The sequence below is a fragment of the Epinephelus moara genome, chromosome 4, assembly GCF_006386435.1.
Source record: "Epinephelus moara isolate mb chromosome 4, YSFRI_EMoa_1.0, whole genome shotgun sequence".
Lineage (NCBI taxonomy): Eukaryota > Metazoa > Chordata > Actinopteri > Perciformes > Serranidae > Epinephelus > Epinephelus moara.
Genome location: NC_065509.1, coordinates 41,904,823 through 41,919,350, shown reverse-complemented (window position 1 = coordinate 41,919,350; position 14,528 = coordinate 41,904,823). Strand labels below are relative to the sequence as shown.

Genomic DNA, 14,528 nt, shown 5'->3' with positions numbered 1-14,528 from the left:
GCTCCGCACCGGCTACAGGGGGCTGGCTAACTACCGCAGCTACTGAATGGTTTTCCATGGTGTGGAGCCGCGCTTCTAATTCACTAAGCCTCGCCTCCAACGCAGCAAATAAGCTACACTTATTACAATTACCACTGTCGCTAAAGGAGGCAGAGGCATAACTGAACAGACGGTCTGATGGAAAGGTGAAGCGGGGAAAATACTCTCATTATGGTGTCCACTTTTTTAGGTGTTTAAAATACATTTTGTGTCCGACCCCTCCACAGCAGATGTCTCAGCCTCCATGTTGAACTCCAGTCTGCTGACATCTGCTGCAGTGGTTCTCAGATGGTGTGTCACATGATAACCACACATTATTATTGCAATATTCAACTGGGTCTATACAAAAAGTTAGGGATGAGTTTTTAATCGACTGTATCAGTATCCGTGACGCCAGGGATCAACACGCCCAGAATGCACCGAATCCTGACTCCTGTCCCCGTGGGTGGTGGGCCCACAGGGCAGCAGCTCCATGTTATTTTTTCAGGCTGACCCTCTCCCCATATCAGACGAGGTGCTCAAAGTTCTACAAGTCCGTTTCATCAGTGTCTTCTTGAACCACTCTTAGTCTAGCCCCTCCTCTGGGACCACTTTGCCTCAGGAGACCCTACCAGGGGCTGTTAGCCCCGACAACACAGCTCCCAGAATCACGGGGACATGCAAACCCCTCCACCACGTTAAAGTGGCCATTCTTGGAGGAGGCTCCAGGGCAGACACAGAACACGCTGGAGGGATTATACGTCTCATCTGGCCTGGGAACACCTCGGGGAGAGAGACGTCTAAAGTGCTTCGCTCAGCCTGCTGCCCCCGAGACATGGCCCCGGATGGGAGGATGAAAATGAATGGATGTAAATGTAAAAAATGTAATTTAATTTAACCTATTTGTCACCACTCCTTGGGCACAAAAAGTATGAAAACTGTTGATCTACTGTGTAACACTGTCTAAGGATAAGCACTGTATACAACTTCACTTTATAAAATGTATCTGTCCCTTTAATCTGCTCTTTAATATGTTTAATGTTTAATTTTACTGAAAATGTTAAAGGTTTGACGATGTAAGAGGTGGTCATCGTTTTTTAAAAGGTGACTCACTTTAAATTAACTGCTAGTGATGTCAGACGAGTCGTAGATCATTCCTCCTGATGTCAACACACACACACACAGAAAGACACGGACAACAGACGTGTTTCTAAAGAACTATATTTACATAATACTCTTGTTTTACAGAGAACCATATCAAAAGTATAAAATACTTACAAAAAATCCGCTGCAATATATAAAAATAACATCTATCTTCTCCAGATCATTAGGAAAGGCATACATACAAAAAAATATATTTATAGACATTTACACAGTTAAACCCAGAAACCCCGGGAGGCCGAGCGACGCTGGAAGCTGAAGATTCGGCAGGAGATCGGTCGGCAGCGATTTGGATGAACACGTGAAACCAGCCCCAAGCTATTGTTTAGCAATAATAACATTACAAATAAAATACACAACAAACGTTTCTTTGAAGAAGTCAAAAACAGTACAGTAGATAGAAGGGCCGGGTCACAGTTCCACCTTAACAACAACATAACAATAGGACGACCTGGTCACAGATCCGCCTTAAAAAGGCCGGAGACACAGACTGACGGTTAGCGGTGAGAAAAGATCAGACGGCAGAGGAAGAATCGGACGATGAACACGGACGTGAAGCGAAGGTCCGACTATATTTATATAATGAGAACCATGAGGACACAACTCTAAACATCACGTTCAACGTTAAATTCGTCTTCTGCCGTCCGATCTGACAGGATGTAGTTTTAACACTTTGATGTTTGAGCTTTTTATCCGCCGTCACAACAGGAAACAAAAAGGCCACATTTTGAATTTGGGAAACTTTTCAGGAGCTAAAAGCTGCGTTCAAAACTTTAACGCTAAAAAATGTCCAAATTTCAAGCAGGAAAATTTTCTTTACTGATCGACTCTGGAAATACTTTTTATATTTTGTAAGACATTTAATTTGAGTTTTTTTGTTTACATCACAACAACTGGGTATCTGCTGTCAGTTCGTTAACATTAATGCTCAAAGGATATCTAACTTAATGTTTGCCTCTTTGGGCTCATGGGACATTTTTGCCTGAATTCAGACTCCCAGGCAGACCATCCCTTTACCTTCTCCACCTGCTCAAACCCCCAAATCTATTTTTTTTTTATCTGCTTTTAACTGGAGTCATGTTAAAGCCTTAATCATTGTTTTTCACCCGATTTTTATCCCTAGTGTTTATTTTATTTTACTGACTTTTATTTATTGATTTTTAACATTTTATTGTTGTACTTTTTTAGTCTTGTAATTTTTAAAAATTATTTATCTTTATTTTTTGCATGTTATTTCAGTTTTGCTGTATGAAGCACTTTGGGCTGCATGTTTGTAAGAAAGTTGCTAAATAAAGTTGAATTTAACCATCTAAGAATGCAGCATTAGATGAGAGGAGGTGCACAGCCTGGGAGGCTACGTTCAGGGCAAAATAGTCCCCATTCACAACAGGGTTCCTGCAGATTTTTTGACATAAATTTTCATAATGATAATAATAATAATAATAATAATAATGATAATAATGCCCAAATATTTTACCCCATTTCCATTTTTGTATTTAGGTAGTTAAACATGGACCTGTATAGTGATACAGTCATATATGTATTTCCCAGGCATTTGTGGATTAGAAAACTGCTAGCGCTTGCTAACTTTACTACCACCGCCAAATACCTGCGTACACCAAAAGACCAGACCGGCACATGCACTTACGTCACACAACATCGAGGCCACGCCCCTTTGGAGAGGCCAGAAAATCTAACTTCCTGTAGATTTCAATGCAATTTGACTTGTTTGGATCATAATTTCATAGTTTCTTAATTTCTTTGTTTTGTTGATATGCCTAATAATTGTTTTGTGACCTTGTCTGAACTTGAGCGTTCAAAACAACAACTTAATAATTTAAGGTTGATCACAGTCATGTCCCGTCAATCTCCCTCGTCCAAGTGGATCAGTGGCCCAAAATGGGGCGTGGCCTAAGCGATAATGCCGGTCTGGTTCATGAGTATCACACGATAATAATGACATTTCAACGATCATGCAGCACAGCGAACACGAGATTTAAATGAGTCTTATTAGGACGTCATTGCTGGTGACACGAGACATGTTTTGGGATTTTCATGACGATGGGAACCCTGTTATAAGTAATTTCTGAGTAACCAGGTGTTAATTTCATTTTCCAATTCGACTTGAAACGCAGCTCTAACAGATGTATTACAGTACTGTAGCACAGACTGAACAGTGTCTTCCTGCATTTACATGAAATCTACAGGAAGTCGAGTCCTAAAAAGTTTTACCAAAACACTGAAATATTGAGCAAATGACTGAGAACTTCAAACGTGACCAGACAAGGTTAATGCTTCATGTTTCTGTGCCGACTGGAGCTGCGACCATTAGTCAGTTAAATCGAGTGAGAATTAATCTGCGACTATTTTGATGACGAATTGTTTCAGTTTTTTTAAAGCAAAAACGTGACATTTCCAGGTTCTAAAATGTGACGATTCACTGCTTTCCTCGATCTCACATTTTAATAACGTGAATATTTTTAGATTTGGAGATGTTGTTTGGAGAAAACAAGACGTTTGATGAAGTCTCTTTGGGCTCCAGGAGACTGTGACAGGATATTCTCTCTGTTTTCTCATGTGTTATAGACCAAACGATTAATCAAGAAAATAATCTTCAGATTAACAAACATAAAGTAAAGTCAGTCTTTGTGTGAGGAGGAAAACGTCCCAATCAGCTCAGTTTAAGTTTACAGGTCAGAAAACTTAAGTTTAAAGCCAGAAAGTTTCACACAACTAAACTTCAACGTGTGTTCGATGAACTGATTTGAAATGTGGTTTAACTGGAGTCGTCCCGCAGACTCAGAGTCTAAGCATGGACACCTGGACACACAGGTGGACTCTGGTCTGTGGACTCAGTGCAGCGGGAGGAAGTGGAGCTCTGACTCGGTTTAATGCTGACGACGTTTACATCTTAAACAAACAGAAAACATCGGAGTGGGATCTACAGTGTCTTTTGTGTCTCTGCTGGTCAGTGTGCACGTTTCATGTCACAATTCTTTTCTTCACACGAGCTCTAAAAGCTCAGATTGTAAAAAGGAACATACGGCTGCTTTTGCATGTTTTACTGGAGCTACGTTCACTGAGGATCAGCTGAGTCACAGACATCCTCTGGTTAATTGATCTGTCGTCTTAAAGTGATCAGAAAACTGGAGGAACGTCAGTCTGGTGAATCTAGATAAACTGGAATCTTCTTGGAGTTTTTTTTAAAAAAGATTTTCTGCAAATGTAAGCGTGAATGACACACTGCAGATATTTTGGTGCAAAAAAAAAAAACACTTGACAAAGACATTCAGTCATTCCACTCAGTCAGTCAGTCTGACAGTCAGTCAGTCAGTCAGACAGTCAGTCAGTATGAATACTTTAAAACAAATATCCCTTTACACGACAGCAGGTCAAACAATACACGCTGTGTTGTTGTTGGTATTTAAATAGCGGCGTGTGTTTCCAGATATTTCCCTACGGTATGAAAATTAACTTGTTTGAATTTTGGCTCAGCCATCACGTCTGCTTTTAATTCATCACAGTAACATGTTGTGGTAAAATGATACCACAGTAATATAGAACTAAAGGGCAGACATGATGTGATGGATTAATTTTTATACTGAAGTGAAATAGAAATAGACAGATTATTTTTCAACCTTTCTGATATTGTTGTGTCTAAGTGACTTATGGAGATGATTATTTATTTTAAATTGGTCCAGTAATGAGAGAGCAGCTCAATCGGCAGCTATGAAACAGGCTGCAGTGTGAGCACCAGACGCACGTTCACACCGTCGATTTACATCTACTAATAGTGCTGATTTTTGCCACTGACAGGCTCAGATTGTTGACAACATTACAGACAGAATCCCGACAGAGAAATCAAATGTTTATCTTCATCTTAATCCGGTCCGTTTGTTCTTGTGACCTATAAAGTCTTGCTCAAGGAGAAGTCTCATTCTGAAATCCAGCGAGACATGATGTGTTACAGGAAGACGGAGAGCAGTGCACCAGTCACAGTGGCAGGTGAACAAAAAGTTAATTTCCAACCCTGCTTACAAACCAAATCTACATCGATTTATCAGCTCCCGATCTGCCTGTGAGCTGTGATTTCCCCTCACCGGCTACGGTGGGCACATGCAAACTTGATTTCTTTCCGTGAAGCTGACATGAGGACCATTTTGGTTCAGTAAATTCCTGCTGTCTGTCAGCCTGGTGAAGGCAAGTTATATTTCCACTCAACTTTCAAGGAGCTGCTGCTGACAGACAGCTGAGACGTTTACAAAGACGTCGTCAAGAGTGGATTGGATGACAGGACTTTTATGCACCACTCACGTCTCGCTTCCAGTGGGATTCCCAGTGAGAGTTATCTAAACAATTTCGATGTCATGGCTGCTTATTTAGCGGATTTCGGAAATGTGAAAAAGTCTGAGACTTCAAAACAACATAAGGTTAAGAAAATGTTTTCATTGTCAGACACTGAGCCTGTCGAAGGACAAACGAGCACTTGACACTGACAGTGCGTTTTCTCTCCGAGTGGGTACACTACATCCTGTTTTGTGGCTTCAAGCTGCAGCGCTCTCTCTCAGTACTGGACCAATTTAAAAACTGTTTTTCCCATTAGTTGCTTTGATATAAAGTTATAGAAAACAGGGTCGAGGCTGGAAAATACCTCTTTAAAAACACGACAGGATGTTTTGGTAAACGGTCACAGTAATAAGAAGTATTTGTGATCGGCAGCAAACTGGTGTCAAACATGCAAAAACAGCGGTATGGCCCTTTATAATGACTTAATCACATAATGCTTACGTGTTAATTTTCTGTGAAACAATCAGCTGCGTTTTTTTTTTTTAAAGTGGAAACAGACAACTTTTAAACTTTCACCCCCTGACGTTTCCAAGTGGTATTATTGTTGGCGCCACTTTTACAAAGACAACCGGATCACCTCAGAGCCCAGAAACTACCAACAGCAGAGGACACGCTGCGTTTTGTTTTCCACTGTGTTTCTACATCCACTTCCTCTACTGGGGACAGTGACTGCAGAGATCTCACACTGATACTCTTTGGTAACTGGGGGTAGCTACCGTTAGCTTCAGGGAAAACAAAGCTGACGCACTTCCTTTGTGTCGTAAATTGAGCCTTCATTTTCCCGCAGATTGTATCCAAGTACAGACAGAATTGCATAGTGAAGTGAGGCTTAAAGTGAACCGCTCTAAACGCAGACGGTGTCGTTATTAATTTTGCCATCAGCATTTACTTCATCATGAGTTAAAGCAAAAAACTTGTCCATTTCCACTTTAAGAGTGATTTCACTTCATCTCCGCTGAGCGACGAAAACTGTAAGAGAGTCGACCCGTCGTCAAGGCTTTTGAAACTGCGACCGAGTGATGCTGCTGGTCTGTAGGTGGCGCTGTGGGGCAGGTACAGTGGTTTAGCACTGAGCCATAGCTTCAGTAGTCTTAATACGACTCCTCCTCCGTTCAGTCTCCAGTCATCAATAAACACTGCGGTGTGCAACAGGATTATATTTACACACACTCCTTATCTGCAGACTGGACATCAGTCTGTGGCTCGTTTACAGATTTACACACGAGGTAGAAACAGAACTGGTTGATATCAGCCCATAAAATAAAAGTTTTCTGTTAATATAGAAAATAAAATAATAAAACCTTGGAAATGCTTTTTTGTTGCTGGTGACTGCACTCTGAAACTGCAATTCGACTGACGTTGGATGATACAACAATTTAGACCATGAATCAACAGATACTGGTCCACTGACATAGATGTTATTAAACCGTTTATACCAGGGTGACTATCTTTATGGATATCGTAATCAAAACTCAATGACTGATTAATTGAGTATAAAACATAGTGAAGTTAAAGAGCATAAAAAGGAGCTAAACTAAACTGCTTGCAGCTCAACACGTAACTGTTTTGCCTGTTTTCTTCTACACTTTGATGGATGGCAGCAAACACACTTTTGAAAACTGTTTTGTATAGATGAACAGTGTTCAGTGGATCTCCTGTATCCCGAATTTACCAGCAGACTCTGGTGAATCAGAGAAGGCTTTTAAGTTACTGTTCTACCAGGTGTGTAACTCTGCAAACAGCAACTCATCATTAAATTGCCAGATTTTTGAATGAAGCCTGGTGTCATTCCTCTCAGTCAAGAGGATGACACACATCAGGACTCCAGCTGTGACTGAGCTGGTTTTATCTGCTACCAGCTGTTGGATTTCAAACCTCCGGCGCTCAGCTGACTGTCTGCTGAACCAAAAGGTCTTTGATCAAGATTCACTACCAGGACTCTACACTCTGCCTGCTGTGGGAACTGAACTCTAACCAGCAGGAACACCAAACATCCTCATGTTTCTTCATTGCGTTGCAATGGATTTGGCAGCTGGCTCATATTTCAGTGATTTATTCTACCCTGATAAAATGTGACACAGTCTCATCGTTATCAGGACAGCGAACAGCTTGTCCACAGATCAGCATCTGAAGAAACGTTTACCAACGACCTTCATAACTTTACCAGTCAGCCAGATGTTACAGCTCAAACACAGAGGGACTGACATTCACCATCAGCTGGCTGGTCTCAACGTTAGCAGAGTGGCTAATGCTAACACACCGGCCCCCTGACTGCATCTCTGTCAACACGTTACAACAGTGCTGGTCAGAAACAAGAACTCTTTTTCAACATGGCTGCTGCAGAAAGTCGTCAGCCGCTCGTCTTCCAGGTACAGCAGTGCAGCCGCTCAGCTCAGCAGGGTTCAGGTGCTCCAGGTGCAGACAGGTGTATTCAACTAATGGTGGCTGGCAAGAAGTTCGTCCAGGTCGGCCATCCACTCCTGGGTGCTCTGACCCTTCAGCAGGGAGTCCACCAGCTCACTCTCCCCGGCGAAGCTCCCCGACGCCACGTTGTATCCGAACGACACCTGCTGCTGCTGCTGATTGGCAGTCCTGCTCACCTGGTAACCTTGGTTACACTGCAGTCCCTGGCGGCTGTTGCCCTGCGGCTGTCCGAACGCCGCCAGGTCAGGGAGGACAGCCTGGTTCTGATTGGCCTGTTGCTGTTGAGTCTGCTGCTGATTGGCCATCGGCTGGCCGAGGCTTTGAGGGTTGGGCGGCGCCCTCTGTTGGGCAGCTGCCATGTTTGTTTGCATCATCTGCTGGCCGGGGTTCAGACCTCCCATAGGACGTCCGCCGGGGTTTGCACCAAAGGGTGCAGCGCCAGGCGGCATCTTGGGAATGCGAGACTGCTGCTGCATGTGGAAGGCGTTAGGGGGGTTGTTGAAGGCGTTGGGGGGCAGGCCGGCGTTACTGGAGGGCGGCTGGTTGGCCAGCTGCTGCTGCCAGGCGGCACTCTGGGTGCCCTGCATGCTGCCGGGCATGGAGCCAGGCAGGCTTGCTCCCATACTGTTCTGCATGGAGCTCGGCATGCGGGCAGCGGCAGCAGCCAGCTGCTGCTGCTTCAACATGGCGGCATTGGGCTGCGCCTTCAGATGCTGCTGCTGCTGAGCCAGAAGGCTCTGCCGGTAGGACGCGCTCATGGGGCCCAGAGGCTGGCGCTGCAGGCCAGGCTGCTGCTGAGGGTGAGACGGGTGGGCCGGGTGATTAGTGTGAAGGTTCATGTTGTTGTAGAGCACCTGCTGCACGTCCACACCGGCCCCGCCTCCTCCGCCCCCGCAGGCCGACAGGTTGATGTCACTTTGATTCCCCGCTGAGGGCGGAGCTACACCACCTGTGGGCCCGCCGCCAGGCCCCATGCTCATACCCATCATGCCTTGGTTCTGAGAGAACATGCGCTGGGAGCTGGGGGAGGGGCCTCCCATGGAGCCAACGCTGCCCATTGGCTGAGAGGAAGCTGTGAAGAGAAGAGACAAGTGTTTGTAAACAGCATCACTAAATATGACATCATTTATCTGTGTAAACAAGAGCAACTTTATTATTTTCATTAGTGGTGAATATTTTCTCACTTAGTTGTTTTGTCTATAAATATCAGAGAATAATTTGATCATAGTTTCCTCGGATCACAAGTTTTTAAAATGTTGGTTTCTTTAGAGCAACAGATTCAAAGATTTTCAGTTTAATCCAGAAAATCATCACGTTACAGACGCGGTAACAAGAAACTGGTTGGGAATTTTAGCCAAATAATAAATGTCTTAAATGAATTATCAAAACAGCGTAATTTTCTGTCGATCAGCAAATCAATCAATCGTTTAGCTCTGATGAGAAACATAACACACAGAATAATTCTCAATGAAACGTTGACACTTGCTGTTAGGTGTTGGGTAAATGCAGCTTTCAACCAAGTGCCATAAAACGTTATTAATTACCCAGCAGCAGCCGAAGCTGTAAACGATGATTTTATTTCTCTATCATCATTAAACACAGACGGTAGTTTCATGTTTAATGTGGCAGCATCAGGACAGTTGAGAACAAACAGACTCAGCAGATCATCAGAACACTACGGCTGCTGTTATTTTCCATTCAAATGAGCGGTGAGCATCATTTACACACACACCGAGAAACATTTGTCCTGAACGTCACAACAACAACGACCGCCTGCTCCAAATAGATCTGATAAAACTGAGTCTGCACAAACAGCACAGATCAAAATATAACTTCATTTTACCAAACAGCAAACAGCAGCTCTGGTGTTTATCATTTCTTCCATATAACTGTGCTCAGGTTCAGTGAGACCTGAAAACCAACATATTTTTGTGCTACAAATGATTTTACAGTAAATGTTTAATGTTTATTCCTGGATTTATATCATGTTTCCTTTTGTTCTAAAGCAAAGTAAATTGTTTTATTAAGTTAAATACATAGAAATAAACTCCAAAATCTTTAAAACCTCAAATTTAAAACAATCAGCTCAAATTATTTGTGTTGTTCTCCTTGTTTTATTGCTCTAGAAAATACTGTAGTGATCTCAGAGCACAGTTTGAAAACTATTACAAATTAAGTAACTGAATCATTGTTTCCTGAATCTTAATACCTGCTACACCATGACATGAGTTTATTATTAGCTTTTATCATCTCAAAAGGCAAGATGAGCATTATTCTTAAAGGCGAGTAATGTTCAGACTTGTAGCTATAATGTGGGCGTGATCGGAGCAGCAGAAAATATGGATAAAATATTTCTCTCGGGTGAATTATGATGAATCACGCACAGAGTTTGTGGGTTTTCTCTGTGTTGATATCACAATATATAGGACCGTATGAATGTAATATTGTAACGTAAACTTGACAGTGTGAGGTTCTTGTTATTTCACAGCTTTCATGCACATACTGGATGATTCAGGTGTTTCTCTGAAGCTTCCAGCTGATCTCTGCTGTCACTATGAAGTCTCTAAGTCCTCTCTAAAGTAGAACCATACTAGTGACTCCTGTAACCTAATGACGTCAGACACGATCATCCTGACTGTGTTACTAAAAACACCTGCTGCACAGGTTTGATTGTGGAGCTTTAAGTTCTCAGAGAGACACTGAAAATGTGCCGGTTAAATGCTTAATGAGCCTTGAAACAAATGGCAGATATAAATGGAGAAAGTCCAGTGGTAGTTTCCACAACAAGCCTCAAACAAAATGAGAACAGAAGCTTTGCAGTCAATATTTAAACATTCAAAGCATCCAAACACTCATCCATTGATGCCAGTGAATATGCATTAGCGTGCTGAATGTGCTTCTATCACATCCCTTCAACGGTGGAGCCACACCAACACACCACCCTCATCTTTCTCTGCTGCAGTTGTAGCTGTTGAGGAGCCCACAGACAGGTCTTCCAGCTCCAGTGGTTCATTTGAGCTCACCATATTGTGACTGACTGGCACGCCAATCCCCTTGTGCTAACCTAAGCACATGCTGCTAAAGGTTTATGGGCAGAGCTTTCGCATGAACTCCGCATAACATGCATCCGTCTACATACCATGTGGTCTGCGTGTTACACAAGTACCTTCGCAGCCCTAATTTAAATGGTAGAATCTGTCTGGAGTGAGAGATGTTTGTTTCATGTTCAGCATCAAATGTGTCTGTGCTGTTTAGATCTGCCGCTCTTGACCCTCACACTTCTCTTTGGTGCAGACACCTGCGGACGTGGTGCGGCTCTAAGATAACATCGTCTTCTCTCTTCTGCTTTGAAGTGGTGAATTTACACCTCACAGGTACTTCATATGACACACTCTCTGACTTTTGTTTGACATCTAGTGTTAGCATAAAATGTTGTTGCACATTTCTGATCCATCCAGCGCCGTTAGCTTGTTTACTATATTACATGAATGCAGCTGTCACACTGAACGTCTGCTTCAAACTTTAAAACTTTATATGGAAGAAAAAGAAATGTTATTATTAATAATAATAATATTTGTATCAAACGGCCAAATTGTATTGGACTGGCGTAACTCTGAGTCTGGTGCAGCCCTGATACTGTTTATACTGAGGTTTCTATCCCATAAATACCTCTGGATGTGTTAAAACAATGCAGCTAATCAAACTCATTTCATGATTTGTAAGATTTCTCTGAAATTCATTTCTATAAAATTTGCTTCATCAATGCTCTATAAAATCAAACTCTACGGTATACACTGATCACTATTTTAATCCCCTGATGTCCTTCCAATTGGCTGACGCTGATCGTGTTCCTACCTGTAAACTGGTTGACTGGCTGCTGTGGGAAAGGGTTATGATTGGCCGGTTGTCCCGGCTGGTCCTGGTACTGTGGGGGAGGTCGGGTCAGGTGTCTCTGCAGCTGCTGGTCCTGCTGCCGCTGCTTCTCCTGCACACACACACAGAACAGACAGACTATTTAGAAACAACAGGACAGTAACAACTAGTTTAATGAAACAAAAGCAGCGTTCCTGGCAAATGAGCAGAGGTGCAAAAACAGAAAGTACATTTTAATGAGTGAGGCATATGGGTCAGTAACTAGAGGACCCCAAACGGACCCACTGTCCTGACGCTGAGCTAGAATTAAGTTTAAAGTTTGATAATAATGAGCTAAGATGTTTATCAGCTTGATATTTGATATTTACAGCCTCCCCAAAAGCTTCCTGGGGTTGTCATTATTGTAGTCCCGTTATACTCAGGCACAATATGAACACGTGGAAAAACATGTCAGATCTTAAAGGATCACAACATAAACCCAGAGCAGTCCTGACTCTGTTCACAGCTGCATCAGGAGGCTCAAAGCTGTGACATGATTTTATAAACAATCAGCTCCCTCTAGTGTCAAAATATGTTCACAGGCTGGCACTTTTTCTTCTACAGCAGGTTTAAACATAAAGCATGACGTCCCACAGTGAATAAAAACGTGCTCACACAATCAGACATATCTGTTCTCCATGTTTACCTGTTCGGCCATGAGCTGCTGTCTCTGCATGTACTGCTGCTTCTGCTGCTCCAGGATCTGCTGCTGATGCTGCTGCTGTTGCTGCTGCTTCAGTGCCGCCGCCACCGCCGCCTGGTTGCTCAAGTACGCTGCGTTACTGTGGTTACCCGCCATGGCGTTCGCCCCCGGCTGGGCTGCCATGGCGTTGTTTCCGGGCGCAGACGCCATGGTGTTGGCGGGGCCCGGGCCGTGTGGGGGAGCAGGGTAGGAGTTCTGGTCCTGACAGAAACATAAATCAATACGATGTAGTTATCAATGTTTGGAGGGTTGTGATAACAGATCGGAGTGTACTGACCCAAACAAAAATTCAGTTCATTCATTCATGTAGAGTCAGATAAATAAATAATAAAGAAATTCTTCCTCTTCTTCTTCAACAAACATATTGGCCTACTCTTTGCAACAAATGAACAATAATTAGCAGAAATATTCTCCATATTTCTAAAATGATTCAACAGTTTTCCCAAACCTCCTCCAAAGAACAGCATCCTGTCAAATTCCAGGATATTCCAGGACTACAAACCCAAACACAACACATCTATTTTATTGAATCCTACTCAAATTCTTTAAATTTCTATTTTATTTATTATATTTTATCATTTTAAAGTGTTCGCTTGCTACTTTTGAACATGTTAAAATGTTTTTAATTGTGTGTAAAATGCATTTTTTACTTTATACCCTGACTGGTAGCTTTTATTTAGTTATCTCTTTGCATATTAACATATCATAATTTATTTGTTGATTTCATTTTGTGTCATAAATCTGAATCTGCTAAATACTACGTGTATCATATAAATGTGATGCAGTCAAAAGTACAATATTTCCCTCTGTAATGAAGTGTAGTAAAAGTGTAAAGAAGCAGAGACAGGACAGTTTTGAAGTACTTGTACAGTACTGTAGTGTACTGTGTGTGTGTGTTTCATCACTGCTGACAGAACTGTGTGGAGGCCTGAGGAGGAGGAGAAATACTTAAGTTTGTACAAATATAGGTAAGTATAAGTTTTAAGTGAAGTTGAGCAGGAACAGAGCGTCCCGACTGCAGAGAGGAAAAACACAAGCAGCAGCAGCTATATTTAAATACAGAGAGAATATGAAAGGCTGCTTTGTCACTGCCTCCCTTCACCCCCCGTGTGAGCCTTAGCAACCAGCTGCTTCACCAACACACACACACACACACACACACACACACACACACACACACACACACACACACACACACACACACACACACACACACACACACACACAGTCAGTGCACGTTAAAGCGTGGGGCCCAGGCCGGTCTGAAGCAGCTGAACAAAAGGCCTCCCTGCTGCAGGCTGACTTCACCTCCACTCAACAAACTGCTCTGTACTGGTCTTCATCTGCACCTGTTGGACTGAAACCAGTACAACCACAGGCCAGTGTGACTCACTGTGGATACCAGTGTGACAGAGTCTGAGTGCTGGACTGACTTATATTTAGTTATACATTATAAATAAATATTATCATATATATTATACTAAATTACATTTCATGTTCTGTTAACTTATTTCTTTGACTGTTTTCACTGCCACTTCAGCTTCTTTCATTAACTGTTTTTTTTTCAACTGCCACTTTAATTTCTTTCGTTAAATATTTTTACCGCAGCTTCAACTTCTTTCATTAACTCCATTTTGAGTGTCACTTCAACTTCTTTTGTTACCTCTTTTCAACTGCCACTTTCTTCCATTGACTGTTTTCATTGCCATTTTAATTTTTCTTTGTTAAATGTTTTTACTGCTACTTCAACTTAATTCGTTAATTGCATTTTGACAGCCACTTCGTCTTTTAACCGTTTTCACTGCCACCTACACTTCTTTTGTTGATTGTTTTTAATGCCACTTCAACTTCTTTCGTTAACTTTTTAAATTGCCATTATTTTCATTAATTGTTTTGTTTTCATTGCCACATTACTTTCTTTGTTAAATAAATGCAACTTCAACTTATTCCGTTTACTACATTT

General features: G+C 42.2%; 1 protein-coding gene across 2 annotated transcripts in view; it reads right to left on the bottom strand.

Moving 5' to 3' along the window:
* Nucleotides 1-1,223: 1,223 nt before the first annotated feature.
* The window catches only part of maml1 (mastermind-like transcriptional coactivator 1), a 33,891-nt gene continuing 20,586 nt past the window's right edge, over nucleotides 1,224-14,528 (bottom strand). For both annotated transcript variants that reach the window (XM_050042810.1, XM_050042811.1), the window contains exons 4-6: nucleotides 12,509-12,766; nucleotides 11,806-11,935; nucleotides 1,224-9,022 (exon numbers count right to left, since the gene is read on the bottom strand). In XM_050042810.1, coding sequence (XP_049898767.1) covers nucleotides 7,962-9,022; nucleotides 11,806-11,935; nucleotides 12,509-12,766 — 1,449 coding nt within the window. In that variant the 3' untranslated portion in view covers nucleotides 1,224-7,961. The remainder of the gene's footprint in view (nucleotides 9,023-11,805; nucleotides 11,936-12,508; nucleotides 12,767-14,528) is intronic.